This window comes from Lontra canadensis, unplaced genomic scaffold (genome assembly GCF_010015895.1).
Source record: "Lontra canadensis isolate GAN:19392208 unplaced genomic scaffold, GSC_riverotter_1.0 scaffold189, whole genome shotgun sequence".
Lineage (NCBI taxonomy): Eukaryota > Metazoa > Chordata > Mammalia > Carnivora > Mustelidae > Lontra > Lontra canadensis.
The window spans coordinates 197,376-219,099 of NW_022631183.1; the positions used below are offsets into that span (position 1 = coordinate 197,376).

A 21,724-nucleotide genomic window follows, 5' to 3' on the forward strand; every position below is an offset into this window, starting at 1 on the left:
CCTTCCACTCAACCAGCTATGGGTGGTCTAACTTTTTATTAGCTCTGAATGCAACAGAGAATGTGATCTAAAATTCATTATTGTATGTCCATAAGATGAGAGGGAACACAGAGTCAGACACGGTAACAACATGGTGAAAATGCTTATCTACTTGGAGTAAGGACAGAATCAAATTCTTACCCTAGTTTCATTAGGATTACAATGAAATGTGGATAGGGATATGCAAGACTTCAAGTGTAACCTTTCTCCAGGCCAATCAGGTCAAAAGTAAAGCTAGACATCACCTGAAGGGCCCTAACAATCCTGGCCAATGGGATGTCCATCCGTGCTGCTCACCTGGAAAAGGCAGCTCCCAGCACAAACGCAGCATACTCCTTCACCAGGGGCTCTGTACTGTTCAGCCCATTGATCACCACTTGAAGGCCACCAAAGGAAAGCAGACCCTGTGCATTATCCATCTGCAACAAAGGCACGGCTTAGTATATACAGCCATCAAGCAAAGAAAAGCCCTTCTTATTTATTGCCTTTCTTTTGGTAAGTATTCAAAAATCCCCAAAAAAGTCAAGTAAAAAGTAAGGGTGGCCATTCTGACCAACTAGAAAAGATCTGTAGTAACAAATTAAATTCTTAAATTTGAGACTTCCAAATTCATCTAACATGATTGATGAGCACCTGCATGGGAAATGGCCGAAATGGCACCTAGTTTTTGCTTACGCCAAATGTGTCCTGGAAAAATTCTATAACCATCATGAATCACAAAGCTTGCTCCTAACAAGCTTTCTAACACAAAGATCTGGCATCATCAGGACTTCTAAATGGTGTCATGCTTCCGGTTCATGTCCAGTCCTAGTGCGGGGAATGGAAGCAGCAAACACTTAAAAAAAAGAAGTCCTCTCTCTTCCTCACTTCATACAATCTAAGGCTGACTGACTCTGTGGACATTCATGATAAAATTTGCACGGAATTCTCTCTCTCAATGGCGGTTCTCTAGGCCCGAGTTACTGGCTAGTGGCTATTATTGGAGAGTGCATAACATTCCCATAATCAAATAAAATTCTATCAAACGGCACTGGTCTAGGCTACCCTTTCAGGTCCAAAGCTCCAAGGACAGTCTAAAGTATTTCCCTTTTATTCTACAGGGTATTTCACTCCCCAGGCTTTCTTAGTATCCTGGAACAAGAAAACTCAACTTGTTCAGAAAGGTCACTGGATCCTATTTTCTCCATGTAGTACTACAGTCTCCCTTGGAAACACCTCTGTTGCTACAAAGACTGCCTCTTGCCCACAGTCTGATCCCACTCTACGAATCATCAGGAAAATGTAGAAAGCTAGCCCAACACCGTGACTGCTATCCACCTTTTCCTCCAGATGCCTCCGTTTCCTATCTGACTGGGCCCTTCCAAACTAGACAAAGACTGTAACAGAGAAATTGAGTTTGAAGGACTTTGACTCTGCCTGTTTCTGGGTACACCTAGACTGTTTTCATCACTTATAAGATCATTTTTATATATTCTGATATAATCTCCACAAGAACAGGGGTTTTTTCTGCCTGTCCATTGTTATAGGCCCAGTGATTAGAACAGTGCTGAGCATATACTTAGGTGCTCAATAATATACTTAGATGAGTAGAAAAGGCAACCTGGGTATCTGTGCCAACAAAATGGATGGGTCCTTGGTACCAGAAACCCGAAGAGATGGCCAATCCAGGGTCCTGAAGTTTGGAGTCTGCTCTGCTATCTGGGCCCCCAAGTCAGGGCTGGGATTTTTCCATCTCAATCTGTCCTTATGAAGAGTTATTACTGGATCATAGGCCAGCCAAATAGGGAGACTCAGAGCTGGGTGTCTGGCTGAGGTAAGTACAATAATACCTCATGAGCCTTCCCTTCTCACAGTTTTAAAATCTAAGAACTCACTGCCTCTTTTTGATCCCCTCCCCCAAGTTTTCTGGATAACAAAGCCATGGCTCAGAGTCCTGTCATGCAATGCCTGGGGTGGCTACTTGTCGAAGCTGGTAGGAACTCCTAATGGAATGGCTGCCAGTCTGACAGCCCCAAAGCAACACAGAGTCACAGAGGTTCTGTTGCAGATGTAGTTTATCTTCATTACTACAAAGACAATTCAGGGGATTATAAATTCTAACATTTATATAAGCCTCTCAACCTTTTCAATATGTTTTCTCACTTGTTATTTCACTGAAAACGAGGAAGAAAAGAGTCATTCTGCCCACTGTACACACGGAAGATCAAGCTCCAAAATCTGGGCCCTGCTCAGTATCACACAGAAGTCATGATCAGGGCCCAGGTCTGCAGTTCCACATCTAGGTCTAGGGCCATAGGTTTCCCCAGGCTACCTTCAGGATGGGGTGAGACAGGTGGATAGAAACTCAAGGTAGAGGGAGGGAGTGTATGAGGAAGGACACAGTAGGAACTGTGCCAACACTCCAGAGGAAGAGAACCAGAGCACTGGCCAGACAATCAGACAACAGGAAATAGAGAAAGGGAGACATTGAGGAAAGGCAACATACCACGCTGCCCTGTGGTATGTTGGGCAGACAGAAGCTGCACCTCATAAGTAACTCACAACCATTTTCTAAACACACATGTATGCTTTTTCACAAACCCTGTTTAATATTCCAATATGGCAGGAGCGTCTGAAGAGGGCAAGTTAAGCCTCACCAGAGAACTGGTTCTTGGTCTGACCTAGGAATAAGTCAGGTGATGTTGAAGAAACTGTTTACCCCACTTCATAATCCATGAAAGCAGAATAGGACGTCACCCTAGAGGTAACACTGCCAGATAACCACCAGACTTGCATGGAAAACAAAAACAAAAACAAAAAAACCCCAAAACATTTTGTCAGGGCCCTGCTGGCCTCCTGTATACTCATTCCCCTCTAGGTATAATCAGCTCTCTAGTCATTTGGCCTTTCATGCTCAGCTAAAGGAAGAGTCTGTAGAAACCTGATACCTAAAGATCCACCCAAGTATGTTAAATGAGAAAAAATAAAAGCTGCCAAGATCAGAGCAGGACTAAGTTGGCCAATAACCCCTAAGATCCTTAATCCTTTAAATATCTGTAACAGAAAAGCTGTTGGAATTCTTGTTTTTCACCCTGAAGCGAAACACAGGAAAGAGGAAAGAGAACTCAGGCCCACTTTTTCTCTAAGAGGATCATAGACCTGCTATTTGAGTCCTGAGAAACAGTTAGGAGCAAAGGAAGAAGATGAAGAGGCCGCATCATAATTCCTGCAGATACAGTATACACTCATCCTCTCTCACCACAAAGGCTAGCACAATCCTAAAGAAAGAAAGAATGTCTTTTAGCCTAGTTTATAGAGAACAAGGACGCAGTCATGAGTGGGAGGATGTTGAAGATCTGTGTCTTGATGAGGATCTCAAACAAGCTTTTGATTATGATTACACAGTCTTCCTGGGCCACCATCGTCCCTAGTCTGAATTATGGCAATAGCTTTCTATCTGGTTCCTGTGCCCACACCCCCTGCCTCCAGTCTAATTCTCAACAAAGCAGGGAGAGGGATCCTTTAAAATTAAGTCAGAGCAAGTTATTTTTCTGCTCAACAGCCTTTAATAAGGTCCAGTTTCATATTCGTTTCCATGGTTGACAAGGCAGACCATGATCTTCCCTCATTATCTGACTGAGCTTCATCTATGTCCCTTTCTCATCTCCTGAGATGCTCCTTTCCCATACTGCCAATCCTTACCATTAACTACTTTTTATTTGCCCATAGTATTTATCAACTTTATTATTATTTTTTTTAAAGATTTTATTTATTCATTTGACAGAAAGAGAGAGAGATCACAAGTAGGCGGAGAGGCAGGCAGAGAGAGGGGGAAGCAGGCTCCCTGCTGAGCAGACAGCCCGATGCAATGCGGGGCTCGATACCAGGACTCTGAGATCATGACCTGAGCCAAAGGCAGAGGCTTTAACCCACTGAGCCACCTAGGCGCCCCATATTTATCAACTTTAAACAGAACACCCATAATTTATTTATTAGTTATGTTTATTATCTGTCTCCACTAGAAGCTAAGCTCCACAATTTTGTTCACAGATGTATTTTAAGTGCCTGGAATAGCTCTTGGGACTTAACAGGGATGCAATAAATTAATTTACTTAAACAAATGACTTCTCTTATTGCTTTTCCTTAGATCTACCTAATAGATCTTTTTGAGCTTCATTCAAATGATTTCAGTATCCTAGGAGAGACAGAGTGACCAAAAGGTTAAGAGCATTGGTTAGGGTCAGACAGACCCTCTTGCAAATCCCAGCTCTACCACTCACTAACTGGATGACCTTGGGCATTATCAGGTGTGACCTGTGTCTTACTTGCCTCAGTGATAAAATGGAACTAGTAACAGCACCCACTCAGAAGGCAGCTGTGGAAATCAATAAATTGGTTTGTACAAAACACTAGAGTAAGTGCCCTCTCTATAACAACGCTCAATAAATATTAACTACTGTAATTATGGCACAAGTGTGATCAGTCCTTTCCCTGCCGCAAACTCTCCAATGGGTCTTAAAATCAAGGATAAAATCATAAAGAGCACAATACTCCCAATTCCACCTCTCTGACTCTCTAACCTTCCCACTTTATCTATGCTATCGTATCTAGTATTTCCTAGGTCCTTAATCTCTCCAAGCGCTTCTCAACCTCAAAATCTTTGCACATGCTCTTCCTCTGCCTGTGGTACTCTGATTTAAGGGCTGGCAAATGTCTTCAAGGGGTCTGACAGTAATGATTTGTGGCTTTGTGAACCACGGGGTTTCTGTCACAACCCTTCAACTCTTCACTGTAGCATAGAAACAGCCCAAAAAACAGAATAATACATAAAGAAATAGATGTGGCTGTGTCCCAGTAAAACTTTATCTACAAAAGCCTTCTTCAACACCTCTGACTAGGCTAAGTTCCCCTGTTATAAACTCCCACAATACTCTCTGGAGCTTTTATCACAATCTTAAGTTTAAATTTATTGTTAATTGTTCATTGTTCAGTTGTTCATGATTTCATTGTTCCCTCTTCCAGACTGTAAGTTACATAAAACAGGGACCATGGCTGTTTCGCCCCTGCTGTGTAACAGGTACTGAAAAAATAATGGATGTAACACAGCAAATGAAAAAAGAGGTTGGCCCTTTCTTCTAGAATGGATCTTACTACAGTAGCTATTGGCCTAGGTTAAAAATACTAGATGCCCTGAGAGAGGAGTAAAGATGCTGGTGCTATTTTCTTAGGATTTAGGGCAGGGAGGTTTGCTGTTGAAGATGTTACTTAAAAGTCAGATTTATGGACAGAGAAATACGATACCTGATGGACATAATATTCAAGATCAAAGAGTGCAGCAATCTTCTCTTCTAGGCTGGAGCTGGAACTATTGAACTTGTTGATTAGCCGTACCATGATCTGCATGTCAGTCTCAATGATAACATTCAGCTCCTCAAAGTCCTTCTTCAGCTCCTCGATGGGGCGAAAGAGTTGTTTAACCTTGGCCTGCCTTGCCTAAGAAAATAATAGAAGCAAAGGGGTTAAGTAGATCAATTGGGGACATCTCCCCGAGACAGTCGCTATCTACCATGGATGTCCGTTCTCAAAGAACTGCTGCTCCCGGATTCAAAACCTTCTTTCATCTGTACTATCAAAAAATCCTCCCACAGGAATACCTCATTTTATTGAACTTCACTTTGCCACACTTAGAGATGTTAGGTTGTGGCAACCTGCATTTAGCTACTCTATCAGCATCATTTTTTTTTTTTTAAAGATTTTATTTATTTATTTGACAGACAGAGATCACAAGTAGGCAGAGAGGCGGACAGAGAGAGAGGAGGAAGCAGGCTCCCCGCTGAGCAGAGAGCCCGATGTGGGGCTCGATCCCAGGACCCTGGGATCATGACCTGAGCCGAAGGCAGCGGCTTAACCCACTGAGCCACCCAGGCGCCCCCAGCATCATTTTTTCCAACAGCATTTGCTCACTCTGTGTGTCTGTGTCACACTTTGGTAATTCTTGCAATATTTCAAACATTTTCATTATTATATTTGTGTTTTATTTAAGGATTTTTTTTTTATTTGTTGAGAGAGAGAGCGAGAGAGTACAGAAGGAGAGGGAAAAGGAGAAGAGACTCCTGCTGAGCAGAGAGCCTGACATGGGACCCGATCCTAGAACCCTGGGATCATGACCTGAGCCGAAGGCAGACCCTAACTGACTGAGCCACCCAAATGCCCCTCATTATTATATTTGTTATGGTGATCTATGATTGGTGGTATTTGATATTACTACTGTAGTTGTTTTGGGTGCCACAAACCATACCCATATAAGACACTGAACTTAACTGATAAATGTTTTGTGTATTCTGACTGCTCATTGGTAGGCAATTCCCCCATTGCTCTCCTTCTTCTTGGGCCTATTTCCTAAGACACAATGATTTTGAAATTAGGCCAATTAATAACCCCATAATGGCCTCTTAAGTATTCAAGTGAAAGAAGAGTCTCATGTCTCATTTTAAATCAAAAGCTAAGAAATGACTAGTCTTAGTGGGGATGGCATGTCAAAAGCTAAGATAACTGAAAGACAGGCCTCTTGTGCCAAACAGTTAGCGAAGTTGTGAATGCAAAGAATTCCTGATGGAAACTGAAAAGCTATTCCAATGGACACACAAATCGTAAGTAAGCAATACATTAGTATTGCTGACATGGAGAAAGTTTTAGTGGTCTGGATAGAGGATCAAACCAGCCACAACAACTCCTTAAACCAAAGCCTAATCCAGAGGTCTTAAAAATTTTGTTAATTTTATGAAAGCAGAAAGAACATTTGAAGCTAGCAGAGGTTGGTTCATGAGGTTTCAGAAAACAAGCCATCTCCATAACAGAAAAGTGCTATGTGAAGCAGCACATGCTGATACAGAAGATGCAGCAAGTTATCTGGAAGATCTAGCTAATCCATGAGGGTGGCTAGACTCAGGAATAGGTTTTCAATCAAGACAAAGTACCCTTCTATTGGAGGAAGATGCCATCTAGGACCTACATAGCTACAGAGAAGTCAATGCCCGGCTTCAAAGCACACGGTGATTTTCTTGGTAGGGGCTAATGCAACTGCTGACTTTGGGTTGAAATCAATGTTTATTTACTACTCCAAAAATCCTAGGGCCCATAAGAATTAAGCTAAATCTACTTGGCCTGTCCTCTATAAATGGAACAACAAAGCCTGGATGACAGCTTGTCTACTTACAACATGGTTTACTGAATATGTTAAGACCAACATTGAGAACTGGCAGAAAAAAAAACAACAAAAAACCACCTTTCAAAATTATTACTTCTTACGGACATGGCACCTGGTCACCCAAGAGCTCTGAGGGAAATGTAAGCCAAGATTAATATTGTTTTCATGCTTGCTAACATAACATCTATTCTGCAGCCCATGGATGAAGGAGTTATTTAGACTTTCAAGTCTTAATTAAAATAATAAGAAAATGTATTTTATAAGGCTATAGTTGCCATAGATAGTGTTTCCTTTAATGGATTTGGGCAAAGTAAACTGAAAACCTGTTGGAAAGTATTCCCCATTCTAGATCCCATTAAGAACGTAACAGGAAGAAGTCAAACTATCAACATGAACAGGAGTTTAGAAGAAGTTGATTCTAGCACTCATGCATGACTTGACAAGTTCAAGTCTTCAGTGGGGGAAATAAGTGCAGATGTGATAGAAATATCAAGAGAATTAGAAGTGGAACCTGAGGATGTGACTGAACTGTTGCAACATGATAAAACTTTAATGAATGAAAAGTTGCTTCTTATGGATGAGCAAAGAAAGTAGTTTCCTGAAATGGAATCTACTCCTGTTGAACATGCTGTGAAGACTGCTGAAATGACAACAAAGGATTTAAAATACTACAGAAACTCAGCTGATAAAGCAGTCAACGGGTTTGAGAGAGCTGACTCCCATTTTAAGAGAAGTTCTACGGTGGGATAATATTATCAAACCGCATCACATGCTACAGAGAAACTGTTCCGGAAATTGTTCGATGTGGCTAAAGTCACTGCTGTCTTATTTTAAGAAATCACCACAGCTACACTAATGTTCAGCGACTACCACCCTCATCAGTCAATGCCATCAGCATTGACACAAGACCCTCCACAAGCAGAAGGATTACAACTCACTTATAAGCTCGAGGGGTTTAGCATTTTTTAGCAATAAAGTACTTTTTAAAAATTAACATACAATGTATTATTTGTTTCACGGGTACAGGTCTGTGAATCATCAGTCTTACACAATTCACAGCACTCACCATAGCACATACTCGCCCCAATGTCCATCACCCAGCCACCCTGTCCCTCCCCATCCACCCCCCAGTAGCCCTCAGTTTGTTTCCTAAGATTAAGAGTCTCTCATGGGGTGTCTCCCTCCCTGGTTCCATCGTTTCATTTTTCCCTCCCTTCTCCCCACAAACCCCCGCCCTGACTCTCAAATTCCTTGTATCAGAGAGATCATATGATAATTATCTTTCTCTGACTGACTTAGCAATAAAGTATTTTTTTAATTAAGGCATGCATATTGTTTTTTAGACATAATGCTATTGCATATTTAGTAGACCACGGTACAGAGTCACCATAACTCGTACATGCACTGAAACCAAAAAATTAATCTGACTTGATTTATTGCAGTGGTCTAGAACCAAACCCATACTGTCTTCAAGGCATACCCACACCTTCTAAGATGCCCACAGAAGAGAGCCCTCTGCCCCAAAAACACACTCAAGATTTTCCAAGATTCACTTATTCTAGTCTGACTTCTAATGTTCAAGAAGAATGGAAAGTCTTCTTGCTGCCATCACTGAGGTCAGGGGAAGTAATGCAAGCTCACCTTCAACCCCTAACCTCAGTTGAAAAGGCTGAGGGCTAAGGTGGAGTAATCGGCACCTTGGTTCTGTATCTTCAACAATCATTTAATATCTTTGCTCTGCCCTGCCCAATCCAGCAACATTTTAGGGAAACCCGGATGTAAGAAACTGCAGGTAAAGAGCTGTCAGAATGGGAGCAATTTGCTGATGAAAATTAAATCACTGTCATTACTGTCGATCTAACTACAGGTGTACAATTTGTTCAACTGTTTGAAGTGGCTAAATTACTGTATGTACTATACTCAAGTCTCAATTTTCTCTCAATCCTTCCCCACCCCACACACATACAAAAATTTAAAAAATGAAATTATGCTGGAAGTGAAAAAAAGACTTTAATTAGATATTTTATACATCTGACACTTCCATGTTCTCCCCAATTTTAGAGGACAGTGCTTATAAATAGAGTCCAGAAGATCACAGTGGTTTATGTCTCTATCTTCCCAGAAAAATTAAAAGGCACGAATATTTTAAAAAGTAGAATGATGAGCAGCTGTCAGCTCCAAACTGCTCATCTGTTACCTATGGATTTTCTCCCCAGTTACAAGTACTGAAATGAATCAGCCTTTCTTAAAAAAGATCAAGCTCCTAGCAGAGTAATCACATGTATGGGATGTCACATCCTGCTTCTTCAGAATAAAACAACAGTGAAATGTTCCCCCTACATCCAGCTAAAGGACTCTGGATGGCCGCCAAAGGCAGGGCAAAAAGGTCTGGGGAAGTTGAGGCACTGCCTAGCATTGTGGGATGACAGGGAAGTGAGCACCTCCATCTCACCTAAGTGATTTATACATGGCCCTCAGGAAGAGGGCCTCTTTTAAGGAAAAAAAAAAAAATCACAAAACCTTTTTATTTTGCAATAATTATAAAATTCCAGAAAGTTACAAAAATAATACAGCAAGTACCATGTACCCTTGGTTCAGCTTTCCTCAATGGCAGCATCTTACATAACAGTACACTAGCAAAACCAAGAAAATGACAAAGGTTCGGACGCCTGGGTGGCTCAGTTGGTTAAGACGCTGCCTTCGGCTCAGGTCATGATCCCAGCATCCTGGGATCGAGTCCCACATCGGGCTCCTTGCTCAGCGGGAGCCTGCTTCTCCATCTGCCTCTGCCTGCCACTCTGTCTGCCTGTGCTCATTCTGACAAATAAATAAATAAAAATCTTTAAAAAAAAAAAAAATGACAAAAAAAAAAATGACAAAGGTATAATACTGTTAAACAGACTATAAGCCTTACTCAGATTTTATCAGCTTTTACATGTGCACATGTGCATGTATATGCATGTATATTATTCTATACAATTTTATATATATATATATTTTTTTTTCATGCATCCGCCAGAACAATCAGGCTACCAAACTACCGCACCACCATCAAACAACTCCACTGTGCTACCCCCCTCTATAGCTACATGTCACCCTCCCTCCCAACCCTGTGCCCTGGCAATCACTACTTTGTTCTCCATCTCTCTAATTCTGGCATTTAGACAATATTATAAAGATGGAATCACAAAGTCTGTAATCTTTGGAGATGGTATTTTTATATGAACATAAAGCACTTGAGATCTATCCAAGTTACCACACACATCAATGGTTCATTTATTTTTAATGCTGAGTAGTACTACATTATACAGATGTACAGTTTGCTTAACCATTCACCTGTTGAATATCTGAGTTGTTTCCAGGTGTTGGCTATTATGAACAAAATCACATAAATATTTGTATAAGGGTTTTTATATAAATTCAAGTTCTTATTTCTTTGGGATAAATGCCCACAAGTATGACTGCTGGGTCATACAATACATGTTTGGTTTTATAAGAAACCACCTATTTTCCACGGTGACTTACATTTTACATACTCACTAACAATGTATGAAACACCCAATTTCTCCATATCCTCACTAGCATTTAGCATTATCACCACTTTTGTTTCAGGTATTTTAATAGATGTTTAGTGATAGCTCATTGTGGACTTAATTTGCATTTCTCCAAAGGCTAAAGACATTAAACATCTTTTCTTGTGCTTATCTGCCATTCACAAATCATCTTTGGTGAATTATCCATTTGTTCATTTCCTTTCCCTGTTCTCTAAATTTGTTGTCAGTTTTTACTGTTGAGCTTTCAGAGTTCTTTATATTCTAGATTGAAGTCTTTAATCAGATACAGTCTTTGCTTTGAACAGATCTTTTTTTTTTTTTTTTTAAGATTTTTATTTATTTATTTGACAGACAGAGATCACAGGTAGGCAGAGAGGCAGGCAGAGAGAGGAAGAGAAGCAGGCTCCCTGCTGAGCAGAGAGCCCGACTCGGGGCTCGATCCCAGGACCCTGGGATCATGACCTGAGCTGAAGGCAGAGGCTTTAACCCACTGAGCCACCCAGGCGCCCCGATTTGAACAGATCTTATACGCACCAAGTTCAAATACTATAGTTTCAATAACACCATATTCCCAACACTAAACAAATTTCAGTTACCACAAATTTAACTGTAATTGCATGAAGTATAAACTGTTGCTGGCTCTTCAGTCCACAACTCACTAATGTAACATAAATGCTGCTGATGATGAGCAGCTGATCATACCACTTCTTTCTAACTCTGACAGGCCACTGCAAATGAGTTCATACACAGAGGTATAGTGTAGTTGTAGTTGTAGGACTTCCTCATCCTCCAATGACAAAACCACAAAACATTTCATAAAAATGGGTATGCAAAAGAAAGAAGTGGCAGGAAAGAAGAAAGTGCTACAAAGAAACTAACAGTGTTAACTCTGAAAGTGAAACTCATATGGAATGTATATGGAGCTACAGAAGATGCCACAATTTTTGCTTCAACTATCAGTCTTTTTCTTTTTCATTTTTTAAGATTTTATGTATTTTTTTTTTGAGAGAGAGAAAGACAGCAACAGAGGGAACACAAGCAAGGGGAGTGGGAGAGGGGAAGAACAGGCTTCCCACAGAGCAGGGAGCCCGATGCAGGGCTCGATTCCAGGACCCTGGGATCATGACCTGAGCCGAAGGCAGACACTTAATGACTACCACCCAGACGCCCCCAAACATTATTTTTCAAACGTAAGAGAATGACAGTCTGTCCTTTCCCCCCTTATTTTCATTCATTTTATTGTTCTTTTCTTCTTCCTGATGATTCCAAGTTTTGTTCTACTGTTATTTCATTTTTACTTGGAGAATATTCTTTAGTCTTTCTTCGAGGTACATCGGCTAGTAACAAATATTTTCAGTTTTCTTTTGTGTAAGAATGTCTTGATTTCGGGGTGCCTGGGTGGCTCAGTGGGTTAAGCCTCTGCCTTCGGCTCAGGTCATGATCCCAGGGTCCCGGGATCGAGCCCCGCATCGGGCTCTGCTCAGCAGGGAGCCTGCTTCCCCCTCTCTTTCTGCCTGCCTCTCTGCCTACTTGTGATCTGTCAAATAATTAAATAAAATCTTAAGAAAAAAAAAAAAAGAATGTCTTGATTTCTCTTTCACCCATGAAGGATATTTTCATTGGCTATAGAATTCTGATTGAACAGTTTTTTCAGGACTTGAAAATATTGTGCTACATACTCTGGTCTTGGTAGTTTCAAATGAAAAAAATGCACTGTCAATCATTATACCGTAAGCTAGTTTTTTTTTTTTTTCTATCTGTTTTCAATATTTTTTCTGTATTTAATTTTCAGGAGGTTGACTGTGAAGAGTCATGGTGTTGATATCTCTGAGTTTATCCTACTGAAAATTCAGTTTCATCAATCTATTTGTTTATGCTCTTCATCATATTTGGGGATTTTTCCATCCTTATTTCTTAGTTTATTTTTTCATTATTTTTCAGTACTCTCTCCTTTCCTAAGACTCCAATGACAGAAATGTTAGATCCTTCCTTGTAATCACACAGGTCCCTAAGTCTCTGTTCATTTTTTTTTCCTATTTTTAATCATTTCTGTCTTCAAGTTTATTGGTTCTTCTCTTTCCTATTCTGCTACTGAGCCCTAGTCAGTGATTTTTGAACATTTTCAGTTGTATTTTTTCAGTTCTAAAAACTTCATTTGGTTCTTTTTTCTATCATCTGCTTCTTTCCCACGGTTGTCATTTGTTTCAAGAGTGTTCAGAATCTTTTGTTGAATGATTTTTATAACTGCTTTAAAATCCTTTTTAGGAAATTCAAACTTCTGTGTCATCCCACTGTTGCCATCTATTAACTGTTTTGCTAGTTCAAGGTTTGATTTTTTTTTTTTTTTTAATTCTGGATATTTGGGGTATTAGTTTTAAGATTTCTCTAACTTACTGAATCTTCCTTTCAAGCAAGCAGTTAAAATGTTTACATTTGGGGTGCCTGGGTGGCTCAGTTGGTTAAGCAGCTGCCTTCAGCTCAGGTCATGATCCCAGAGTCCTGGGATCGAGCCCCGCATTGGGCTCCCTGCTCAGCGGGAAGCCTGCTTCTCCCTCTCCCACTCCCCGTGCTGTGTTCTCTCTCTCAGTATGTCCCTATCAAATAAATAAAATCTTTAAAAAAAAAATTTTTTTTTTAATGTTTACATTTAATACGCTGGTTCTGTCCTTCTTATATGGCTATGACTCTACGACAATTTAGTTTCTGGACCCTATGCCGCATTATTTTGGTCTGTTTCCTTTATAACCTGCCAAAAGCACATCTAGAAACCTGGGAGTATTCCACACTGTGTTTCAGTTATCAAATCTTCTGCTCTGTTAATTCTGGTCAGTTTTTCACATGGGTCACCAGAGAATATGGCCAAGGCTTCATTTATTAAATCCCTTTCTCCAGCTCCCTGTCTCCAAAATCCTACCACCATTCTCTAGTTAGGAGGAAGAACATCACCTGCCACCACTGGACACTCTACACTGGGACAGAAATCCTTCCTTGGCCTCTTTACCACCCTGCTGGGGAAACTGAAACACTGCTTCACTGATGCTGGTATGAGGGTGGAAGTTCAGGCTCCTCACTTACCCTCACTGACAACGTCCCAAAGTGGGGAGCAAAATGATGCCTCACACTATCTCAGTGCCAAGTAGGAGGTAAGAATATAGATTCTCCATTCACCATAACCCATTCCCCCCCAACTCCCACCAACACACACAATGGCATCACCTCTGCTCCTAGTGAAAAATCACCTTGGTAGTGTAAGGCAGGGGAAGACATTCAAATATCCTACTTGGCCTCTACCGATACCACCCCAGCAGGTGAAGCAGCCTGCTACCCCCATGTAGAGGGTAGAAAACCAGGCTCTGCCCTTGGTGTCTACTGATACCACACCAGCAGAGGAAATAGAGAGTAGTCTCTTACCATTGGGCAGAGGGTAGAAATTCCAGCTCTCTGTTCAAGGCTCACTGATGCCACCTTGGTTAAGGCAGCAGAATATTGCATCACATCCTATCATTGCCATACATAGGGGGTAGAAGTTCAGCCTACCCACTTGGCTTCTGGTGACACCACTTTGGTGTAGGAATGAGAATGCAGCCTGCTACCACCAAGTAGGAGGTAGAAATCCAAGTTTCCCATTCAACTTCTGCTGGTACAAATGTGGGGTGGGAGATTTCCATCATCTCTGGCTAAACTAGGACAGATATTGTCAAAAAGAACATAGCAATGAGGGGCGCCTGGGTGGCTCAGTGGGTTAAGCCTCTGCCTTTGGCTCAGGTCATGATCCCAGGGTGCTGGGATCAAGCCCCGCATCAGGCTCTCTGCTCGGTGGGGAGCCTGCTTCCTCCTCTCTCTCTGACTGCCTCTCTGCCTACTTGTGATCTCTCTGTCCAATAAATAAATAAAATCTTAAAAAAAAAAAAAAAAGAAAGAACATAGCAATGAGCCCCTGATCCACATCTCTAACCATTCATCAGTCAATGGACATTTGGCCTCTTTCCAATAATTTGGCTATTGTTCATAACGCTGCTTAAACATTGGGGGGCATGTATCCCTTCAAATCAGTATTTTTGTATCCTTGCAGTAAATATCTAGTAGTGCAATACCTGGATCATAAGATAGTTCTATTTTTAACTTTTTGAGAAACCTCCATACTGTTTTCCAGACTGGCTGCACCAGTTTGCATTTCCATTAACAGTTTAAGAGGGTTCCCCTTTCTCTGCATCCTCACCAACACTTGTTTCCCAAGTTGTTAATTTTAGCCATTCTAACAGCTGTGAGGTTAAAAAATATTTTCTTAATATTCATACTTTTCTATACGAACTTAACTATGGGAAAGAACACCACTAAAAGAGAACAAAAAGAAGAGATGGGTAGAGTGGGTCTACCACCCACAGAGAAGACATGAATGAGGGGCTTACTGCTATGTTCCCATCAGGCCCACATGAAGCCCAGAGGGGATGACAAGTGAGAATGAGTCCAATCCCTGGCCATAGGAACATCAATCTCTGTTCTAAGCATCTAGGCACACACCTCTCTCTTCTGCTGACCTCTGCTTCACCAGGTAAGAGGATTTGATTTTCCCCACCCTCCTAACCAGTGCTATGATGAAATTTTATCTTTCACCTTCCTACAACCACTGCTGCTACTACTGCCATCCTGCTACTCATCTTCTCATACCATATACACTCTCCATACTGGGAGACGTGACTTCACTAAGATGAGGAAAAGACATGTAGGACATGGTCTGCATATTAACACATCCTAATTAGGTCCTCCTCGACACCAAAACCAAAAACCAAAACAACAAAAGGCTCATTTGTCTCAGAAACGCTTAGCTCTAAAGGATCTGAGGGACCTAAGGCTCCTTCCACTTAACATATAAGCTGTCAAGAACCTGATGCTGCCCCTCCAAGATACTGCCCGGATTCTGGGGCACCGGTAGAGAGACAAAGCAAAAGAGGACTGTGAGAAGGATAAGAGGGAGAACTTAGAGAGCTCTCTGAAGTAGCTATCAGAGGAGCTTCTTTCAAGGACAGACCTCAAATGCAAGTGTAAAAAAATGATACGGGAGCAGAGCTTGAGTTGTTCAGTCAGTTAAGCATCTGCCTTGGGCTCAGGTCATGATCCCAGGGTCCGGGGCTCAAGTCCCACATCACGCTCCCTGCTCAGCAAAAAGCCTGCTTCTCCCCTTGCTTGTCCTCTCTCACTGCCAAATTAAAAATAATACATACACACATACACACACACACACACACACACACACACACACAATTTATTTTTTTTAATGATGTGGGACATTTCTCTGGCTATCACATGAGTTCATTATCCATCTCAAGTTTAAGATTGGGCTGCATTTCTGCCTTTTTTGTCCTTCTCATTCCCTTAGTTTGACACAAATTTAGAACTGGAGGAAACCTCAGCCATCCTCTTGTTCCACCCCTGTGCTATACATTTAGGAACATGAACCCTGGAACAGGGAATACATTTGCTACATGTTCAAAGGACATGGACAAGGATCAAGGCTTCCTTCCCAGCCTACCTCCTCTGTTCTTTAAGCTTGTGTCTAATCCAAGTGAAATTAAGGAGATTTGTGTTTTAATCTCTAATTCCCTCACTCTTGTCTGTAAAAATGAAGAGTATGATTGTCTCTGCTTTGTGCCTCAATTTCCCCAAACATATAATGCAAAGTTAGATCCTAAACAATGAAATGCTCCCAGCATTTGTTTATTTTTTTTAACTTGTCTATAAAGGATTACTTATTTGGCATTAACTACCCTTTGAATTATTTTATAGTATTATTATCATAACCCCATGTACATTTTAACAGCTTCAGGCAGAAGTGATTCCCTTCAAGGCTGTCCAGTAGGCTTACTAACTCCCTGGAAAGAGTATCACACACCTTGTCTTCCTTTGAACTCTCCACTTCTGCCCCCTCCTTGAATTTTGCCAGAGCACTCTTGAGGTCCTGAGATGTGTAGGTGTTAGTGTTGATGTCCAGCCTGTCCAAAGAGAAAGTGAGAGTCAGGAAGGAGGCACCATCTTTCCCAAGGAAAAATCACCCCCACCCCACCACCACAGGGGCTGGCACTCCAAAACAAGGTAAGCCAGGCCAGCTCTAACTCAGACTGCACCACTCTAGCTTTGCCTTTGGTCAGCCACAAGCAAACAGGTAGTCTTACCTTGAAGCTAGAGGAGAAAATACACAGTTGAAGATGGTGTCATTTCATGAAAGAGGAGGAAATGCCATGAGGCAGACAGAGGCCTACCATGGAGAGAGAGCTCTCAGCCAGCTACACAGGCAGAAGTATGCCTGGAATGTCAGTGTGATGCTGTTCTGGCAGCATGTGACAGGCAGGACCTCCTGGAGGATAGTGGGCACAAAGGGTACAGCAAGCACCCTATTTATATTCTTCTAGTAAAGGGACCAATAGGGACCGGAGCACCCCCCTATATGGGCCTGGTCTGATTTCACAAGGCAATCTTTCTTCACAAAAAAAGGCTGGATAAAATCACACCTTTAAAACCAACTCCTGGGGGCGCCTGGGTGGTTCAGTGGGTTAAAGCCTCTGCTTTTGGCTCAGGTCATGATCCCAGGGTCCTGGGATCAAGCCCAGCATCAGGCTCTCTGCTCAGCAGGAAGCCTGCTTCCTCCTCTCTCTGCCTGCCTCTGCCTACTTGTGATCTGTCAAATAAATAAATAAATCTTTAAAAAAAAAAAATGAAAAAAAAAATGAAACCAACTCCTGGGCACAGAGAAAATGCAGGAGGTATGTGTCAATCTGACCAAGGAATAAGTTTGAGATATTGAGGACTAGACACAAAGCCAACCATCTTCCAAAGTCGGCCTCTGAGGAGAGGGAAGGAAAGAAACAAATGTGGATGTCATCTCAAGAACTGGGCCAAAACTCAAGTGGCATCTTCTCAAAGCCCCCTAGAGCTGATCCAAGCTGTGACTCTTCTTCTTGAGAGAAGGCATTCATGGGATGGGGTGGGTTTTGCCACCAATGGTGACTTCTGATCAGTGAACAAAGAGGTAAGACTAAGAGTAACATAGACAAAGGAAGTGTGGAATGTGGTCTGTGCTTGACAAGACTATCCAGCTCTGGGCAGGGGAAGGGGGTGGCGGGGTGGTTTAAGGATAGCCCAGGAGATATATACAGGTGGGGAAGGAAGGGGCTAATGGGCTGCTCTGGGCAAGATAAGCATATCAGTCTAAAAGTCAAGATGTCAGCAGGCCTTAGTGCCTATGAGAGGCACATGCTCTTAGGGCTTTGCTCATTTAGTCTTTGATTCATCCTAGAAACCTCTTAGAGCCCTGAGAAAAATGCTTGTCTTCTCTAAACCTCAATCTTCATAAACTAATTAATAATAGCTAATCACTCCCATTTACTGAACACTTAACCATGTGTCAGTCACTGTTTTAATCCTTTAAAAGTATTATTTCATTCAACTGATCACCACAATCCTACATGGTAGGGAAGATGACCCCTCTTTCAGAAGAGCATCACCCACTGATAGTAGCATGAGGAAGCCACTGCCCTGCCCCTTATCCCTAAGACAGAGGTAAGTATTTGGGGACACAGCCTGAACGGATTACCCCCTCCCTCCTCTAAGACTTGGTCGGAACAAATCCCATCATGCTAATAGCTCTATTCACTGCCTTAAGTGCAGCTCTTCCAGGCCACTTGCCATGATCCATTCTCAGCCCAACCTACACACACATACAAGTGTGCGCATGTGTGACTGCACACACAGACATCAAATCATCTTCAGCTGGTATGCCCACTTCATTCTTCACTCAGAAAAATAGATGCTATCATCAAGAATGCCTTCACATCCCACTCATCCCTCTATCTACCAACCTGCACCAAATATACACTGTCTGCTTTCCCCTCTACAGCAAAGGGTTACAGTGTCCCTGCTCCTATTAAACTTAAGTTCCAGGTTCCACTTCCCTTTTCAAAAGTTTTTACTCCCATAATTATACTGCTCCCTCTTGTCTGCATCTTCATTTTCTCTCTCTGGTTGGATTACTCCTTTGAATATACCAATACTCTTTTGACTCCAGGGTCTCTAATTATCATGCCATTCCCCTTCTCCTCTTCAGAGTAAAACTTTATAACGCATTGTCTTCACTCACTATTCTCGTCTTCATGACTTCTACCTACACTGCCATTTGCTCTAATCCGGATTCAGTTCCCACAGCCTATTAAAACTTCTCATCAAAATTACTAAAGTAATTGACCACCAGATCCCATGGACTCTTCACTCATGTCAACCTTCTCAACCACTGTGTGGCATTTACAAAGTTCACCCCCACCTTTTTGAAACACCCTCCTTCCTAGCTTCTTGTTACTACTTTCTACTGCTGCTTCCCCTTCCTTCCTCCTTCTCTGACTCTCTTCTTGGTTCCTCATCTCCTACTGAACCCTATATACTTGATTGCTTTGGAGTTCAATCCTGAACAACCTTCTCTATTTCCACATTCTCCACTAGTTCTTTTAAAATACCTGTCAGGCCGGGCACCTGGGTGGCTCAGTTGGTTAAGCATCTGCCTTCAACTCAGGTCATGATCTCAGGGTCCTGAGATCAAGCCCCATGTCAGGGTCCCTGCTCAGCAGGGAGTCTGCTTCTCCCTCTTCCTCTGCCCCTCCTCAACCCACTGCTCATGCTGTCTCTCAAAAAATAAAATTTTTTAAAAAATTAATTAAGATAAAATAAAATATCTGTCAGGCAACGATGCCCAAATTTATATCTTTGACCAATCCTCTCCCCTGAGTACCAGCCAGACTGTGGTACAACTACCTGATGTATCATGGATCTCAGATATTCATCAGGCACCTCAAATTTACTACATGTAAAACATAGGTCTTGATGTTTCTCCCCATCAATCTGCTCCTTTCTCAATCTTTTCTATTTCAATAAATGGTACTTCTAAGAACCTACTTGTGTTAAATCCCAAAATGAGGCTTTATCTCAAATACCTCCCCACTACCTTCCTTCAACCCCTAAATTTTTATAAGCAAGTCCCGCTGGCACCACCTCCAAATTAAATCTCCACACCCAACCACTCTCCATCATGACACTCTAGACTAAGCCACCATTATAACTTCCCTGATCTACTGAAATGACACCCTAATTGTTTCTTTGTGCTGCTTCTTTCGTCCAACCTCAATCTACTCTCCATACACACAGCAACTAGACTGAATTTGCTAAACTACATCATATTTAACTACTCTCCCACCCCAAATCCTCCACTGGCTTTCCATTACAATTCTACTTAACTGAAGACTGCTCAACATGCACCTCCAAACTTCACATGATCTGGCCCCTCATGAGGCCAAAACCATCTATTATGCTTCTTTCTTCTCCTACTCTCTAGTCACCCTGGTCATTTTCCTATTTCCCAAACTTGATGGAGTCTCTTCCTTGACAAAGCTGGATATTCTTCTTTTTCTCTCTGCCTGAGATGCTCTAACCTTAACTCTGTAAAATTAACTCTTTGCATGACTAAATCCCAGTCATTTTTCAGGTCTCATTTTAAATATCACCTTAATGAGTCCTTCCAAAATCATCCTACTTAAAGTGGACTTCCCTAGGGACTGATTACCTTGCTTATTTCTTCCCTACTTTCTACCACTATCTGTAATTAATTCTCTTGCATTTTAATTTTTCTGTTTTTCTGCCTGCCAGCCCAACACTGGCATCCTGTTTCATTTACTACTATATCTCCAGTACATGGCACATATGCACTCAATAGATCTTTTGTGAAATTAATGAATGGAGCAAGGAAATGGCTCTGTCTTTGGCCCACTCCCTTAATCACAATGCTGTATTCTACCATGTTAATGCTCAACTCAAGATGGGAAAACCTGGTTGTACACTGTCCTTCATCCCTCTGAACCGAAGACAGTGATTCAAAGAAGATGGTTGTTCCAGGGCAAAAAAGACCGATACAATCTTGGGATGTTGACAGGGATATGAACTAAAACCAGTGGAGCTGACAATGCCTAAGACATAAATAGCAAGAGAAAACCCAACTGCTAGGAACCAAATATATACTGAAGGCAGTGCCAGGAGAGGCCTCTGAAACAAGTCAGAGTCAGATGCCTTATCCCAGATTTTAGAGCCCAGAGTCATTACAGCTCTAGTTAACAGTGTGGCCAGTCATATATCCAGCAGAACTGGTGGACAGGCTGCCATTGCATGCTAAATGGACCATACCCATCTCTCCTTGGTCAGTGGTTCTAAACTCTGCGATCATCAACCTCTTTGACAATCTGATGGAAAGCTGTGGGCCTTGTCTTCTTGTCCCCTGCACAGAATGAGCAGATAAGCAAACTACTCTAAAAATTGTGGAAATGAGCACTGCCCTTTGGCCACCATTCCCATTCTGGTACTGAAGAGCCAGGAAGACAATTTTAAGTAGAACTGGAGGAGCTCAAGATGAGGTCCACAGTAGAAGGAAGAAGTCACCATCAGAGGTGGCCAGAGATTCACTGAGTTTACAGCAGTGAAACCCACACCACTTTGTCCATGGTTTTGGTTGCTGTTTAGACAAGTTTGCCACTACTAATAAATGCAGAGAAGGAAGAGGATATGTCCAATAAACCCTGGAGGCTATTCCAGACCAGAACCCTCAGAAACATTCTGAAGGAGAAAAGTAAAGAGGCAGAAATAGAACAGGTATCTCTCTCTTATGGTGTGCCTATTCCAGACCACACGAATAATTTTGATTTCTAGCCTAAAAAGATAAAAGCAACTGACAAAGCATTTAGCAATCTTACTGAAGATCTATGGTCAGGTACTGGAAAAAGAACTTTCCACAGTACTAAAATCAACAAATTCCAAGTTAATCAAGCTCCTAATTCAATATTCTTTTTTTTTTTTTTTTTTAAGATTTTGTTTATTTATTTATTTGACAGAGATCACAAGCAGGCAGAGAGGCAGGCAG

The 21,724-nt window shown here is 41.7% G+C and overlaps 1 protein-coding gene across 8 annotated transcripts in view; it reads right to left on the reverse strand.

Annotated features, from left to right (window-relative positions):
- Positions 1 to 21,724, reverse strand: part of SIL1 (SIL1 nucleotide exchange factor) — a 210,010-nt gene that overhangs the window by 65,250 nt on the left and 123,036 nt on the right. For all 8 annotated transcript variants that reach the window (XM_032847553.1, XM_032847550.1, XM_032847552.1 and 5 more), the window contains exons 5-7: positions 16,670 to 16,769; positions 5,320 to 5,511; positions 337 to 458 (exon numbers count right to left, since the gene is read on the reverse strand). In XM_032847553.1, coding sequence (XP_032703444.1) covers positions 337 to 458; positions 5,320 to 5,511; positions 16,670 to 16,769 — 414 coding nt within the window. The remainder of the gene's footprint in view (positions 1 to 336; positions 459 to 5,319; positions 5,512 to 16,669; positions 16,770 to 21,724) is intronic.